This window comes from Lathyrus oleraceus, chromosome 6 (assembly GCF_024323335.1).
Source record: "Lathyrus oleraceus cultivar Zhongwan6 chromosome 6, CAAS_Psat_ZW6_1.0, whole genome shotgun sequence".
Lineage (NCBI taxonomy): Eukaryota > Viridiplantae > Streptophyta > Magnoliopsida > Fabales > Fabaceae > Lathyrus > Lathyrus oleraceus.
Window position 1 is genome coordinate 93,596,037 of NC_066584.1, and position 16,144 is coordinate 93,612,180.

At 33.5% G+C, this 16,144-nt stretch overlaps 1 protein-coding gene across 1 annotated transcript; it reads left to right on the forward strand.

Annotated features, from left to right (window-relative positions):
- The first annotated feature begins 311 nt into the window (after positions 1-311).
- On the forward strand, positions 312-1,370 carry LOC127094177 (uncharacterized). The gene is made up of 2 exons (XM_051033037.1): positions 312-860; positions 1,107-1,370. The coding sequence occupies exons 1-2, from the start codon at positions 312-314 to the stop codon at positions 1,368-1,370; spliced, it is 813 nt and encodes a 270-aa protein (XP_050888994.1).
- Positions 1,371-16,144: the final 14,774 nt, after the last annotated feature.

Consider the following 16,144-nt stretch of genomic DNA (forward strand, 5'->3'; position numbering starts at 1 on the left):
GACTGGATACCTGAGCATCCACCACACTTCATGAAGAGGATGCGAGAGCCCTATGAGAAGTCCAAGAAGGCAAATAAAGCAAAGCTAGGAGAATCTTCTGGGTCAAGACCTCCATTCCCTCTGGCTGACTCCCCAAGTAAGTTTATACCTCTTTCCCGCTTAGTAAAAGTTAAACCTATTGCTTATTCTCTTCCCCAAACCACTCATATCTATTCCTCATCTGAAAAAAACCCTCAACCACCAGAATGTCTAACCCATCCTCTCTAAAATTCAACCTTGCTACCACCACACTACCCGTTTCTGAAGCAGAAATGCTGAATGAAACTACCTCACCTTCATCCTCATCCTCACCTCAATCCCCACCATATTATGTCCTTTCCACTGACAACAAACCCTCTGACCCACAATCCCCCACTCTAGCTCAGCTTCACGCTCGTGCTCTGGCCTCTCAACAACCATCACAAACTGAACCTGAACCAGAAGTCACTTCTCCACCCCCTGAACAACAAAATCCTCCTACATATGAACAACCTCAAACACCACCACCTGTACAACAACCAAATCCACCTCCTGAACAACCAATCCACTCAACATCTGAACCTCAACCAAATCCACAACCTGAACAAACAACACCTTCCCCCTATGCTATTCCCACACCACCAACATTTGTTGCCACCATCACTCCCATTCTAAATCTTGATGACACCAATCCACCTTCTCCATCCTCCCTAGCCTCTGCCTCTGAACCCGGAACTGCCTTTCCTACCCTAAAAGAAGTAATAAATGTTTTTGCAGAGTCTTCAGTAGAGAAGATCAAGTCTCTGACTATCAACTCTGGCATCAACGATGATCCCTCTGCAGTAAGGATCCACTAGAACAGAGTGATCAGTTGGATGACCTTTGAAGCCTTCAAACTGAAAGGCCTCTATGAACAAGTCCACAACAACTTCATCAAAGATGCTGGTATAAGGCTCCAAGCTCGCTTGGCCAGAGAAGCTGGGGAAAAGGCCAAGAAGGAAGCAAAAGAGAAATCTCGCCTGGATGAAGAGCAAAGGATCAGAGAAGCTGAAGAAAAGAATGTTGTTGATGTTGTTGTTGCTGCTGAGGCTGAGGCAAAAGCAAAAGCCGACGTTGAAGAAGCAGCACGTATTGCTGCAGAGGAAGCTGCCAAGGCCATGGTTGATGCTTTGACTCAGGGGGAGCAATCTAACTATGGGTTTGCCCCTCTAGTATTAAAGACTCTAGAGGAATTGCAAAAGGAACAACAAGTAGTACGAGTCAGGCTGGATCACCAGGTTTCCGTCAACATCAACATTCAGAACATGTTGACTCAGCTGCTCCAACGGATGCCTCCGCCCCCAAACCCTTAGGCACTTAGGCTATTTGTTTGTTGCCTTTCTTTCTGGTGTTTTTTTCTTGCCTTCTGATCTATGCTTTTTGTGTTGCCTATCTGTACTTGTTTTTCTCTACTATATGAATATCTGTTCTTGCCTATTTTTTTTAAGTCTTTTTTATTCTGACAAAAAGGGGGAGAACTAAAAACGACTCTGATTAAAACATATCTAAAACCTCTCAAGGCACTGCAAACATGAATAAATATTGATAACTTATGACGACCAAAGTTATGCAGGAAAATACCTAAGGTACAAAACCAACTTCACACAAGGAAGGTCCGGTAAGAACTTCTGTTAAATCTAAAGATCTAACTTAGGGGGAGTTCATTCCATTTATCTGGTTCTAAGATATTCGTACTATTTCATCATCATTTTGACCTATTTTTTCATCATCAAAAAGGGGGAGATTGTAAGAACAAATTTAGTTCTACAATGTATCTCTAAGATTTTGATGATAACAAAGGATGAAACAAAATGGTACCCTAACAAAAAATTTCCAAGTGTGCAGGACTCTGATCAAAACAATCAGATAGACAATCATCAGATACAGAATCAAGCGCTAAGATACTACTCTGAAGAAACGTAACCAGAAGGTTCTGACCCTGATTCAACAAGCGCTAGCAAAACTAAGGAAGTCAGACACTCTGAAAAGAAAAGAATGAATCCAGACTCTGAAGAGATACGCTCTGAAGAAGTTGAATAAAGAGAAACTCTTAAGACAATCAGATACAGGCATCCTCTGAAGTCGCAAGGTGCTAAAAGAAGACTCTGACTAAACTGAAATAAGACTCTGACTAAGATCCGCTCATTCAAGAAAGCTTAACGTTGAAGAAATTCGCTTATAGAAAGAAATTATTTCTAGAAAGAAGTTATGACGCGACCAACACTATTTTGGAAAGAACAAAGAGAGTAATGATCTTAATCACTCTTCAATGACCAAGATTCTATCATTAACTCACCCAAAGGTCTCCTCCTCCTCCTATAAAAAGAGATGGAACGCTTCACAAGATAGACCTGAGACACACAAGAATATAATTTCTCAATTACCTTCTTTCACTCTCTCACGATTTGTTGCTCTTACGTGAAAAATTCTTGTTATTATATTTTATAATATTTGCTTATTGTTAGAAGCACTGTGTATTACTAATCACATCATTACTGAGATAATTCCTCAAGTGACTCTGTGTAGTCTGAATACTTAAGAGGGCTAAGGGATTAATTCTCTTAGGCGTTTAGTTGTGCAATCTTTCAAGATTAGTGGATTAAGTCCTTTTTGAAGGCGAAAACACCTTGGCTGGGTGGACTGGAGTAGCTTTGAATTTCAGCGAACCAGTATAAAATTTTGTGTTGAACCTTTTATTCTGCATGTGTCTTAGTTCGTAAAAAGTTTTATTTTCCAAAACAATTCAAACCCCCTTTTTTGTTTTTCTCTACCTTCACTTTGTTCATGATATTCAAGTGTCCCTTGAAGCTCTTCCTTTGTCATAGTCTTATTTTTTGAATTATATTTTTATTTAATCAATCATTGGGTTAAATACGCTATGAATTTTTTTCAAATGTGAATCAAATTGAAGGGTGAAATGTTCGTGAAGCTACTTAAAGAGATCAATTTCTTATGAAAATGAGATATGATTTTGAAGGCATGTGGTCCAACTCATGAGTAGAGCCACCATCCCAATCTTGTATGCATGTTATGAGCTTTTTTTTTTTGTGAAGAACAGCACCTTATAACTTAAACAACCTTAGAAAAAATAAATATTATTCTATTCTAGTTGCATAAGGCAAGCATAGAGGACAAGATATGAGTGTTTTCCAATGTTTTTGATGTAAATCACTTGGAAAATTTAATTCACAATGTCTTAAAAAGTTTTGTATCTACTACAAAAAAGACAGTGTCGTGTCATTAAAGAACGCCTTACAAGACAACCAACTAAAACTTTACTCATATTGATTGCATATGTTGGTTCTTCTTCTACTACTAGTTCTATGGATCAAATTGCTTCCACCAATGTTCATAACCTAACTATTGATATTATTCAATAAATGATAATTTCAGCTTTTTTCGCTTTAGCCTTATTCTCATTAGTACTTTGGCTCTGGAGCATCCAATCATATGACCAACATTGTTGATACCCTTACAAATGTCACAATATATTCTGGAAATAATTTGTCTATCATAAAAAGTGGTGACATTTCCCCATCTTTAACCAATATTTGTTTTCCATTAGCATCAATGGTAACATTATCTCTTTCAAACAGTTAGTGTATAATTATGGATGATTTGAATTATCTAAGTTTGGTTGTCTTGTGATAGATAAACACTTAGGGAAGTTGATCACGAAAGGGGCTAAAGTTGAATGTCTTTTTTACTTTTTAATTATATTTTTCTCCATGCTCATTATTGCATTATGGTTTTTGTAATCCTGCTACTATTGGTTTCCAATATGTCATAAGTGTCTTGGTCACCCAAACTTATATGTACTCCATTAATTAATGAGAAGTGGTGTTCTTTGTAATAAACAATGGTCTCTCTCAGAGTTGTTCAATTTTGTTGCAATTATTATAAACTTGATAAAAGTAAAACTACACCATTTATGATTCATCAATCAAATGTAAATCAAACTTTTAATAATATCCATTTTGTTTTATGAGGGGATGTCCTTTGTTATATCCCATGATAATTACGAATATTGTAGTACTTTGAAATAATTAAAATGTATGTTTTTGTCTTTTATATTGTAAGATAACACAATTTATTTAGTATCAAGTAAATTGGATGACAAAGGTAGTAGAGTATGTTGTAATTATTCTATATTCAAAGTCTTTAAATTTCTGAAATGAAATTTATCTTTTTGTTTTAAGTCTTTTTCAAAAATACCATGAATATATAAGAATGCATACATGTTGTCTTTATTGAACTAATCACATATACGTTGTAGAGGTAGATGTGGTTATTTGTGCATGTATCTTGGAGAAAACATCTCTAGAAGACAATGACTAAGATAAACAAGGTCAAATAAAGTATAATCTAAACGAATAATTAATTGATGTGATAAAGACATTGATATTATGATATTAAATTTGTGTGTCGAAGAAGAATCAAACAATGATCATTCAGGACCTTCCCAAGGAAAAGAGGACCACAAAAGATCATACAATTCAAAATGTCATTGGGAATATCTCTAAGTGAGTCACAACTCGACACTACCTTAGTCAGGTAGGTAACTTTATGGTTCTTTTTTCCCAAACTGAACCAAAAATAAGTTGATTAAACTCTAATTGATGAACATTAGTCTCTTTCAATCCAATATGTGATCAATTAATTTGAGAGACACACTCTTTGGGAACTTTCTCCCAAACCATCATCTAATGTAGTGATTGTAACCAATTGAATCTCTCGCAATAAGCTTGACTAAAATGAAAATGTTTTAAAAAATAAGTCAAGACTCATTGCGAAAGAATATAATCAACACAAACGTAGATTTCAATGAGACTTATGTCATTATGGCTAGATTTGAGGTTATAAGGATACTTTTAGCTTTCTCATGCAGTTTGAATCTCAAAACTCTTCAAAATGAATGTAAATATCTCGTTCTTGAACGATTGCATCCAAGATGAATTGTATGTTGATCAACCTCCCATGTTTCTAATTTATTTTTACATAATCATGTCTTAAAGCTGGAAAAGGCTCTCTGTAGTCTGAACCGTTAGAACTCGGCATGATCGTTTGAGCGAGATTCTACTTGAAAATAAATTTCAAAGAAGAAAAACTGATACTAATTTTTTTGTTAAGAAAAATCGAGCATGACATTTTACTTTTGCAAATATAGGTCAATTATTTCCAGTACTACTAACAAATACTTGCAAGGATTTTTTTCGATATGATGCAGAATGTCTATGATGGGGGAGATTTAGTACTTTCTTTGTTTTCAAATTTATTAATCAAAGGAAGGTTGCCTTCAACATATAAAACTAAGGAGTGTGATATTCAAAAAGAAATCTAAAGCTACATATCAACAAAGATGGAGAAGGAATGCTTTGTAGTATCAAAGACAAATTGATAAATCAGAAAAAGTGTTCAAAGAAATGAGAAATGATTTCATATTTGAAAAATTATATTTTGGAAGAAATCTCACTAAAAAAAAGATTCCAGAATTGTCTCTCATATCAAAATATTTATTGACACTAAAAAAAAAATTGAGTTTGAAAAGAATCTGGGGAAGAATTCCTTTAAAGTTTACTTTCTGGTAAAAGGCAAGTCATTTGGTAGATAATGAACTTGGAAAACTATGGTTATTCTTCTAGAAAGTGCTAAATTTACGTTTAAATACAGTCTATAAAGTGTTTTTAAAATTCATGTTTACATTTCTTAAAAGAGCCTACTACTGTTATCAATCTTAGGCTCATAACATGGATTATAGGCTACGTAGATCCTATTATTGTTACCAATCTTAGGCAATTTAACAATGCAACAAAGATGTGGCCAAACTAGAGAAAGTATATAGCCAAAGCAATGCAGTCTGCTGAAGATTTATCAAATATTTCAACAGGATAATTTCCAATTTTTTGAATTATATTCTCATTTCATCAATCATTGGATTGAATATACTATTATTGTCTATGAAGATTTATCAAATGTGAATCAAATTGAAGTGTGAAATGTTCATGAAATTACTCAAAGAGATCAGTTTCATATGAAATCGAGATATGATTTTGAAGGCATCGGGTCCAATCTCAAGAGTAGAGCCAATGTTCCCATCTTGTATGCATGATATGAGCTTCTTCGTGAAGAACAACACCTCGTAGCTCAAACAACCATCAAAAAAATATAAATCTTCTTATATTATATTTGTATATGTTGTATAAGGCCAATCTAGAGGACTAGATATATGTGTTTTCCAATGTTTTTGTTACAAAGGACTTGGACATTTTACTTCAGAATGTCCAAAAAAAATGTATCTACTGTAAAAGTTTTATATTTTTTGTAGAAAAGACGGTCTCTTTGATGATCAGGTAGTCACGATTAAAGTCGTTTATGGCTACATGGTCATCAGTCCAGCACATAGAGAAGGAGTAGTCACCATTATCCCTGAATATTACTATAGAGGTACTATTTCTCCCTCTCACCCTCACGAAGTTGTCCTTCTAGATCTTGAAGTTATTCAAATAAATGGGGTAAAGACGACCATCTCTGACAAAGCACCCATGGTCACCTAGCCTCATTTGGTCATTTTCTTAGTACTATAAAAGGATAAGAAAACACTATAGTATGGGTGACTTCCAAGCGGTTGCATACAATATCAAACACAATTATAAAATCCCACTAATTAGGTGATATCTGAGAGTAGGAAATGTTTATGGTCTTAAGGACATCATACTCGAAAAGGGTAAGAGAAATCAGCATCCCAAATTCATGAACAACATGGAGATGCATGTAGAAAAACTCATGTGATGTCCTGATGAGCAACCATGTCAACCCGTTCTTCTTCATAATAGGCTCCAAGGTTACATCAACCTCGTCGCCAAAATCGGACAGGTGTATACCATTATAATAGGAAACTACCTTTTTTGGGGTCGTATAAACAGTCTTGTCATCAATGGTCTTGGTTTTCTTGAGAAAGAATAAGGGAAAAGGGGGTCGATAACACTAGTAGAATATGAACTACTATAATAACTTCCAAACATCCCTAACTCTACCAGTTTATAATTAACCATCCCATTTTTTTAACTTCCTTGCGTTTTCAACACTGTGCCTCCACATCACTATATACTCCAATAGAGTATAAGGTTTAATCACTTTGTCATTCTCATATAAATTCCTAATAATTGACATTTCAGACAAGAGAAAATGAGGGGTAACTTCATCCTTCTTAGGCTTCCTGTTTGAGGGACTGTGGACTGGGATACCTTTAAATTAGATACATACTTGAGAAAGAGTCAATACATGCACTAGGGATAATGACGAATGGACGATGAAGTTAAACCGGGAAAAGAAGAACCAATGAAGAAGTTTTCACTCAGAAAATGGAGAAAGCGTGTAGAAAAACAGTTATTATTCATATTTTTAAAATTCTAGGAGCCATGGAACAATCGACGTCATTTCCAAGTTGTAGGTTCGCGCTTACAAGTAAGTAATAGGGCTCATATGGACCAAATATCACGCATGAAAATAATTGATGGTCCATGATGATGGAACCTTCCCAAGGCAAAATTCATCATGCTTAAGCATTAACTGTCACACGTGCCTCCCAAAGCAACGCTTGAGGGACCCCAAGAAAAACTTAAGGGAACTTCCCCAAACAACGCTTAAGAGATTTGTTGTCGTAGGCTTCAGAGAGATAAACATGTATCCAATTTAATAACTTCGCCCTTCTCATGCCTCATGTTTGAGGGATTGTGGATTGGGATACCTTTAATGGGTTTGGATAGGAGCAACCCAAATATGTTGTGAAAAGACCAGTGGAAGAATCAGGCGGGCGCAACCTCAACTTGCCTCACTGTGCCTTGGGTCCTAGGCCCATGACTAGCATTTAATCCATCTTACTGATACGTGGCAGGTGAGGTGTTCAGGAGAATCCGATTTTGATCACAATAGTAAATAAGGAAATTGTCCCTCAAATCTAGGAAGAAGAACAGACTCTCTTATACTCTCGTGAACTAGTTGAGAAGTTAAGGCAAAAAAAAATCTCTATTTATCCAATCTAAAATCTATAAATATCCCATCCTCTACGACTAGAGGATTGAGCACAAATTTCATAGATTTAGTCTATATAAAACTTCTTATGTCCATACATGCGAACAAGTTGACCTTATTATTTCTGCAAGTACATAATACATCATATATTATTTCAAGTTTTAAGTAGAAGATATGAATAAATAGATTTTAAATAATTAATTAGTGACAACATGGTTACATTGTTTATTTGTATGTTCAATATCACTATTAAGATTTTTTTTTAGATGAAGAAAAACTCTGCGAAAATAATATATAAAAGATTATAATAGATCTATTGTTTTATATAAAAAATATTTATTTAAAAATAATAATTTTTTAGTAATATTTTAAAGTCGTACAATTTTTTAATAAACTATAATCACTATATTACAATTAATATTTTTATATAAGAAATATATTTTAAAAATTATAATAAATTAAATTAGTTAGCAAAAAATAATTATCTTTCATATGAATTGTATCCTCCAATGATATTTTAATGATTCATTTACAAAAACTATTATAAAATCAATGATACGAAGAAAAAAAATATAGGCAAAACTACACTAGAGATCATTTAATTTTTTTTTTTAATAGGTTGGTCCTTTAAGCTTTTTTTTGTAACAATTTGATCCTTTAAGTTATCAAACGTGTGCATCATTACCCTTTTTTAACAGAGCAAAAATGCTAATTATGAATGCAATTATTTTGAACAGTATAAAAATGATAAAGTGCAACCAGAAATACAACACTCACATATTTCTAAATGTTTAAAATGTGGGAAAAATGATGTAGAAATCACTTTAAAGGACCAAGTTGTTAAAAAAATCTAAAATACCAACATGTTACAAAAAAAAAACTTAAAGGACTTCTAATGTAATTTTGTCAAAAATATATCAGAGTTTTAATATTAAAAAAAATATTTTTTTCAAAAAAAGGAACATATGTCACAAATTTAAATTGAAGTAAGATTATATATGTAATTATGTAGGTATTTATTATTCGAGAATTATTTAAGGCGCTCTAAACATTGCTTCTCTACCATAACAAAAAAAATCAAAATTATACTTATAATTCAGAAATGCATCTCCAGACGCCCTTCAGTGACATTCATTTTTGAGTCAGACCTTAAAGCTATGCAAAACAAATTATGAAAAATACATCTTCATGTAATTTACAGAGATGCATTTTTGGACGTTGTTTTAATAAAAAAAATGCGCTAGACCCTTGTCCTTCATCACTTCTCAAAATACTCTCTTAAAACATAACTCTCAAATCCCCTCAACTCTCCAACCCTCTCAACTCACAATCTCTCAAACTCATTCAACTCACTTCAAAATTTCTACCATCAGCATCCAATCAATCAAAGAGCTCACTCAACGTCAAACTAAACTCACATTTAGGAAGTTTTTTATTTTTCTAATATTTTTTATTTATATATACATTTGTAGAAGTTGAGCATTAAGTTATGTAGTAGTTAGTTTAGATATGTTATTTAAATGAGCAGTGTGTTTGATAGGTAATTTAAATGATCAACGCATTATTTTGGATGTTGGAATAGACTGCATTTCCGCCATTGTCGTTCTACTGAGTTATAGAACACTACGGATATGTATCTCTGGAATTTTTCAATATTTTGATTTCCAGAATCCAGATATGCATTTCTGGATTTTATCTGTCTGTATTGTTTGACTTGACTTCATTATATTTCATATGTATAATGTCTGTGAGGTTTACTTATAGGCATTATGGTTGATAATCAAGATAGGTTGAGGTAACATAGAGTAGCGCAACATGCATCATTTTGGAGGGAACAAGCTCATCCATCGCAAGCACATGTAGTTTCTATCCCGGTTGATGCGGAGGCGTCAACTTCCGGGGCTCATGCATCTCCGTTTTCGTCTTTCCATATGAGACTGGTGTAACACCCCAAATTCGATTAATTAATTGAATTGAATTATTTAGACTTTTATCTGATTAATTGATGTTTTAAATTATTTGTTGTGTGGCTATGGGGGTAAGTATCCTTGAGGAAAAGGTATAGAGAGAGTAAGAGTTTGACATATTTGTTTAGAATTAATTGGAATTTTAATAAATTATTAGAATAAATAGTATTTTATTTGAATTAATTAAATAAATAATAAAATGATAGAATTACGTCATTTGTGATATTTGGAGGAAATAACGGGTAAAAATAGAGCTAGGTTTTTAGTTGTGCAAATTTCAAAATTAAACGAAGTGGTGAGGGAGTATATATTCTAAAAGTGGGGAAAGAGCTAGGTTTTTAGAGAAACATTAGATACATAGAAAAGAGGCAAAAGGAAGAGCAAAGGCTGGGATTTTGAAGAAGGAACCATAGAGATTGCTTGATTCATCATCAATTGTTGTAAATCTAATGTAAGAAGGGAGAAATGGGATTTAGTCTAGGTATATTTCATGATGGGGTAGAGATGTGAAGTCCTTAATCTCATTAGGGTTCTACATTTTTGTTTGATAATGTGTTATATATTGAAATTAGGAAAATTTGTTGGTTGATTGGTGTTTATATGTGTTGTTATACTTAAATCTAAGCTTGAATGATCATGATTATGTATGTATGAGGTTATGTCATTGATGAAGATGTGAAATCTTTATTTTGTTCATGATTGATGAAAATTTTGATGTTAAAATTGTTGATGAAATTGCTATGAATTATGGTGAAACAAATGATTTATATGTTAATAATTATGCTAGTATGATTCATTGTTAAAAACCATGTATGGGCCTGTTAAATTTGTGGGAAATAATTTAGAATGATGTATGAGGGTTTTGAGATGAGATGGATGAAGATTGTAGGAGAGAAACTGAATTTTTTTAGAAAAATTGCAATGTCAATCGATTGCACCAGAATTGCGATCGATTGCATGCCTTCAAGAAATGAAAAAAATAAGCAGTGCAATTGATTGCATGGGGATTACAATCGATTGTAATGTCTGGAAGTGTGATTTTTACGAAGTAAGTAGTGAAACTTGTTTCTGTGCCAATCGATTACACCAGATTGCAATTGATTGCACCAGGCCAAATAGTGAGAAATTATTCTTTTGTTTTTGTTGCGTTGTCCGACGATTTTGGCTGTATCTTTTGATCTGTAGATTCAAATGATGCGCCATTTGAAGCGTTAGAAAGTTAACACACAGAGCTACCTCATGGTAGTGTTTGGTGGAATGTTTGAGTTGTAGTCAATTAGCTAATGTACGGATGCTTTTCATGACTTGTATGATCGGTTAGCGAATCGTTATGCTAATAAGATGATGTGTTGTTGTTTTGGTGAAGTAACATGAATGAATATCTAGGAAGTCATGTTTGATGAGTTTTTGTTGTTTGTTGTGGTTTATTGATGTTGTAACATTAATTGATTGATGCCTATGATGAATGATGTGAGTCATAAATGGTGAGATGTGTATGAGGATCCTTTTGAGTTAATTTGCATATATGATTTGCATATGTTGTTGATTTTACATGATGTTGATGATTGGATGTGATTATGTAATTGTTGTCATGATTTGGATGTAAGAATATGTTGTTGATGGTTGTGTAATGAATATGTGTTTGATGTGTATTATCTACCTTAGAATTCTTTACACTTTTTATATCGGTTTGTTGCTTCTCACCTCTTCTGTTTGAATGTTGCCTTTACATAGGTATCACGCGGATATCAAGAGTAGCATTGTTGAAGTAAGTGGACAATAGCTCTTGAAGTGGCTTCCATTAGTTTGTCATTTTATTTAATAGTGTCTTTCTTTGATCATGTAACATCGGGCTGGGAACATTTGCTTTCACTTGTTTTGTTTTGTTAAAGTTACTATTTAAGCTTTGTTGAGATTTCAAAGTTGTGGCGAATTGAATAATACAACCCATTTTGTTGCATTATGATAGCTGAAGTTTATGAGACTAAATGTCTTGAGTTTCAATATTGTATTTATTTGATTTATAATGATTATGTTGCGATGATACCCTAAGTGAAGGTGAGCATGTGATGATAGGTTCTAAATTGTTATGTTATAACTTATAACCCATGTTACGAAGCAGGCTATGTTTGATTGTGCGTGACATCATGAATGGTTGCATTCTATTTAACTAAATTTTATATTAAATTGTATGTGGGGTTTAGAGTGTTACAACTGGTGTCACCTACTTAGGCGACCGAGGCATCGTAAGTACTCGAGACACCAGATGTACCCGAGGAAGCGTAAGCACCCGAGGGGTTTGAAGGAAGCCTGTACGGTTTATCGTTGTTTCCTGTATACTCGAACCATATTGCCAGACGTGTCGGGGACGGAGATGTAAAATTCAATTGTATTCATTCTTTGGGAAAAAACATGTTTGTTATAATATTCGAAGTTTATGACGATGATTTATTTTTCTGCAGGATCGTGATGGTTTAAAACTCATTAACCTTGGCCGAAAGATTACGGGTCTGTCGCAGCCTACTGAGTAGTGGTTTCATGATGTGATGCAGTTATTTGGGCTAGAAGCCTTGTGAAAGATTTGTTACATTACAGTTAACCATGGTATATTGTTTGCATTTGTAAAGAGACACTTGGACATGTCATCTTTTCATCTTCCACACAGTGAGATATCCATCACACTGGATAATGTCTAATGCCTAGTGTATCTCCCCATCAAGGGGAGACTGTTAGAAAATAACATGATTATCAGAGATGAGGCAATGGAGATGATGGTGGACTATCTGGGAGTTGGTCCAAAGGATGCCTTTCAGGAGTTAGAAGTCATCTAAGGGTGTCATGTTAGGTTTCGATTCTTGGAGAGGTTGTATACTTAGCATCTGCATGCGGAAGACCAGGACACTGATGATGACGAGCATGTTATGTAGCATAAAGCATACACTCTGAGAGAATACTTGTTATATTTGGTTGGCACGTCAATTTTTATGGACAAGATTTCCACTTATATGAATCTGGTCTACTTGAGATACTTCGCTGACTTGAAGCCGGTTCATGAGTACAATTGGGAGGCTAATTGTTTAGTCTATCTGTACTCCAAGTTAGTCAAAGATTGTATGTGGAAGACCAAATAGATGACAATCAGTATCATACTGTTTATGATAATATTTCTACATCTTTTAATGTTTGTGTGTCATTTTCATAACACTTTTGCTACATATTACTAATGATTCATATGTAACATTTTAAGACTTGAATCCTCCAGCACTTCCCACGCATATCCAGTTGGTCATGTGCTCCAACCTACATTGAGGATATGCCACATGCTTCTGCACTCATCCTGCGCATAGAGGATCAAGCGACGGAGCCATACATATTGTACCTTGAACGCGTGGTAGCTGAGAATATACATTTCTATACATACATAGATCAACATGAGACGCATCCCTTAGACGACACATCCTTCTACTCTAAATGGTTGGCTTATGGTTCACATCTGATGTATCCTCACCTTCCTGAGCATGTCATGCGATCGTTCGGCTACATGTTGTTTGGTCCCAAAGACCCCTTCAAGTTTTCTCATCACGCTATGGCACAGAGATATGTAGATGTCATGTTTGACGATTACCTTAATCATTAGGTGTCGGATGAGGCATGGAGTACCATATCTCCTAACGACTAGAGTGTTACACACTGCCACATCCAGTGGAATTTCAGTGTGTCACATCCTTATATGACACCGGATGCTCCAGGAGATCCATCTAGGCCAACTCATCAGAAGATACTAGAGAATGAGCCAGTTAGGGAAGATCATGTTGTTGATGTGTTGCCTAGATATCAGTGTATCACGGATATTGTGCATGCCGGTATATACAGAGGATTCTTTCCGGAAGGCTTTGAGGTGAGGAACATTCTATATATCATTCTGGGGGAGACATTGCAGTACAGAAGATAGTGTAGGAACAAGGGGCCCGAATCCGTCATACACAGTAGAATATATTTTTTGTATTAGGAATACTATTATCATTTGTACTTTATTTTGATTTCATTATGTACTTCGGATTTATTCATTTACATGTGTCATTTTTGTATTATTTGATTAATGTATTATTTAATTTAAATAAAATTGAATATGATAGAATACCTATAATGCGTCATCAATTAAATTAGTATATCATTAAAACAAAGTCAGAAATTATTGTCTGGTGTGAATACGGGAATGCATATTCGTATTCTGTTTAGGGTGAATACAGAGATGTATCTCCAGATCAATTTATCTTAATACAAATGTGGTTCAGTTAGGAATGAATTAGGCACATGTAGCGTGAATTCAGAGACGTGTCTCCAAAATAAATTTTGGGAAAGGGGTGAAACTCAGTTGAGTCATATTTTGGTGTTTTGAGGATGTATTCAAAAATACATTTCTAAAATCAAATAAATATTTTCAAATTTTCTTAGGATGTTTTTCCATCATTTAAGATGGAATAAGCAATTTCCTTTGATGATAAATTTGGCCGGTGTTTCTTTTTATACAAATATTTGTCATTACTTTTTATGTAAGATCGACAAATGTGCTTCGTAGTTTTTGATGACAAACAAAACAATTGTCTAAGTGTTATTCAAATTAATTTAATTTGTGACAAATATTTGTTTCACATTTTTATATCTATTAATAATAAATATTAACTTATATTTTTTATATTTATTTCTAACAATCATATGGCTCATGTTTTTTTATGTATTAATGAGAAATATTATCATATATCTTTATATGTTATTAATTATAAATATTTATTTCGCACTTTATGTATATTAATCGGAAAAAATATTTAATTTATAACTCATTTTGATTAATCAAACACAATCGAAAGATGTTTACCTATGTAAACAGTGTTGTAATATTTAAATTAATTAATAATTGTTTTTTTTTTGCTGAAATAAGAAAATGGAACACTTTTTAATTTATTTATAGTTAAAAACATAGTACAATGTTTAAAATGACAAAAAAAAGTTAAATATCACAATTTAAAAATAATGTAAAAATTTTGGTCTTAAATTCATTGACAACTTTTTACCTAAAATTTATATTATGCTCAAATTATTAATTAATTATATTATAACTATATTATTTATATTTAAAAGATATAAAAAAATTACTAAATTTAGTTACTTAATTGATTAGTAACAAATATTTGTTCAATTTATTTTATTTTACAATTTGTCTAGTGACCAACAAACACATACTTAGTAAAATATTTGTAGAATGTAAAACATAGTAACTCCAATTTAAACTTGTAATATAGTACATAATAAAATGTTCTTATAAGTTTCTTTTTATAATTAAATAGTGTTTTGATAAACTTTAATTTTAATTAATCACAAAAAAAAATCATTACAAAAAGTTAAGAGGTGAGTTACCCTTAGTTTAGAGAACTACTTACACATTATTCACCCAAGAATGAGTTACATTGACAAAAATTAATCTTCGGACTTTTCAGAATTTTTTACTCAAATACCCCTAATTTTCAAAAAAAAAAATCAAAATAACCTTGATTTCAAAAAAAATCTCAATTTACCTCACTTTTACCCCACTTTTTAGAGGAGGCGCCAGATCAATTGGCGTCAGCTCCTAAAGTTAGAGAGGAAGTGTCAATTGGATTGGCTACAGCACATGGTGTTGTCAATCCAATTGGCGCTCATGTGTTATTTTGTAGAGGAGGCACCAATTGGTCTGGCGCCTCAGTGTAATATGCAATTTTTTGTGTTATAAATAGAGGTGTTGTGTGAATCATTTTTTCACATCTCATTTCCTCATATTGCAAATATGTTTGGTGTTCGTCTCCGATATGGAAAAGTGGTTTATTCGAGAGACAAACCTCCGATGTTGATGCTCTTCTGGAACATCAGTAGTTTCGATCAACTGAAGAGGGAGTTGGTTCGTTGGTTAGATGGAAAAATACCAAAAGGGGGAAAATTAGAAGTACTGAGAGACTCGATAGTATATTTGGTCGGGTGCGAGTCAAAACTGATAAGGATGCTAGGGAAATGATGTTTGGACCAGAAGACATAAGTTTGATTGTTGTAATCAGTTA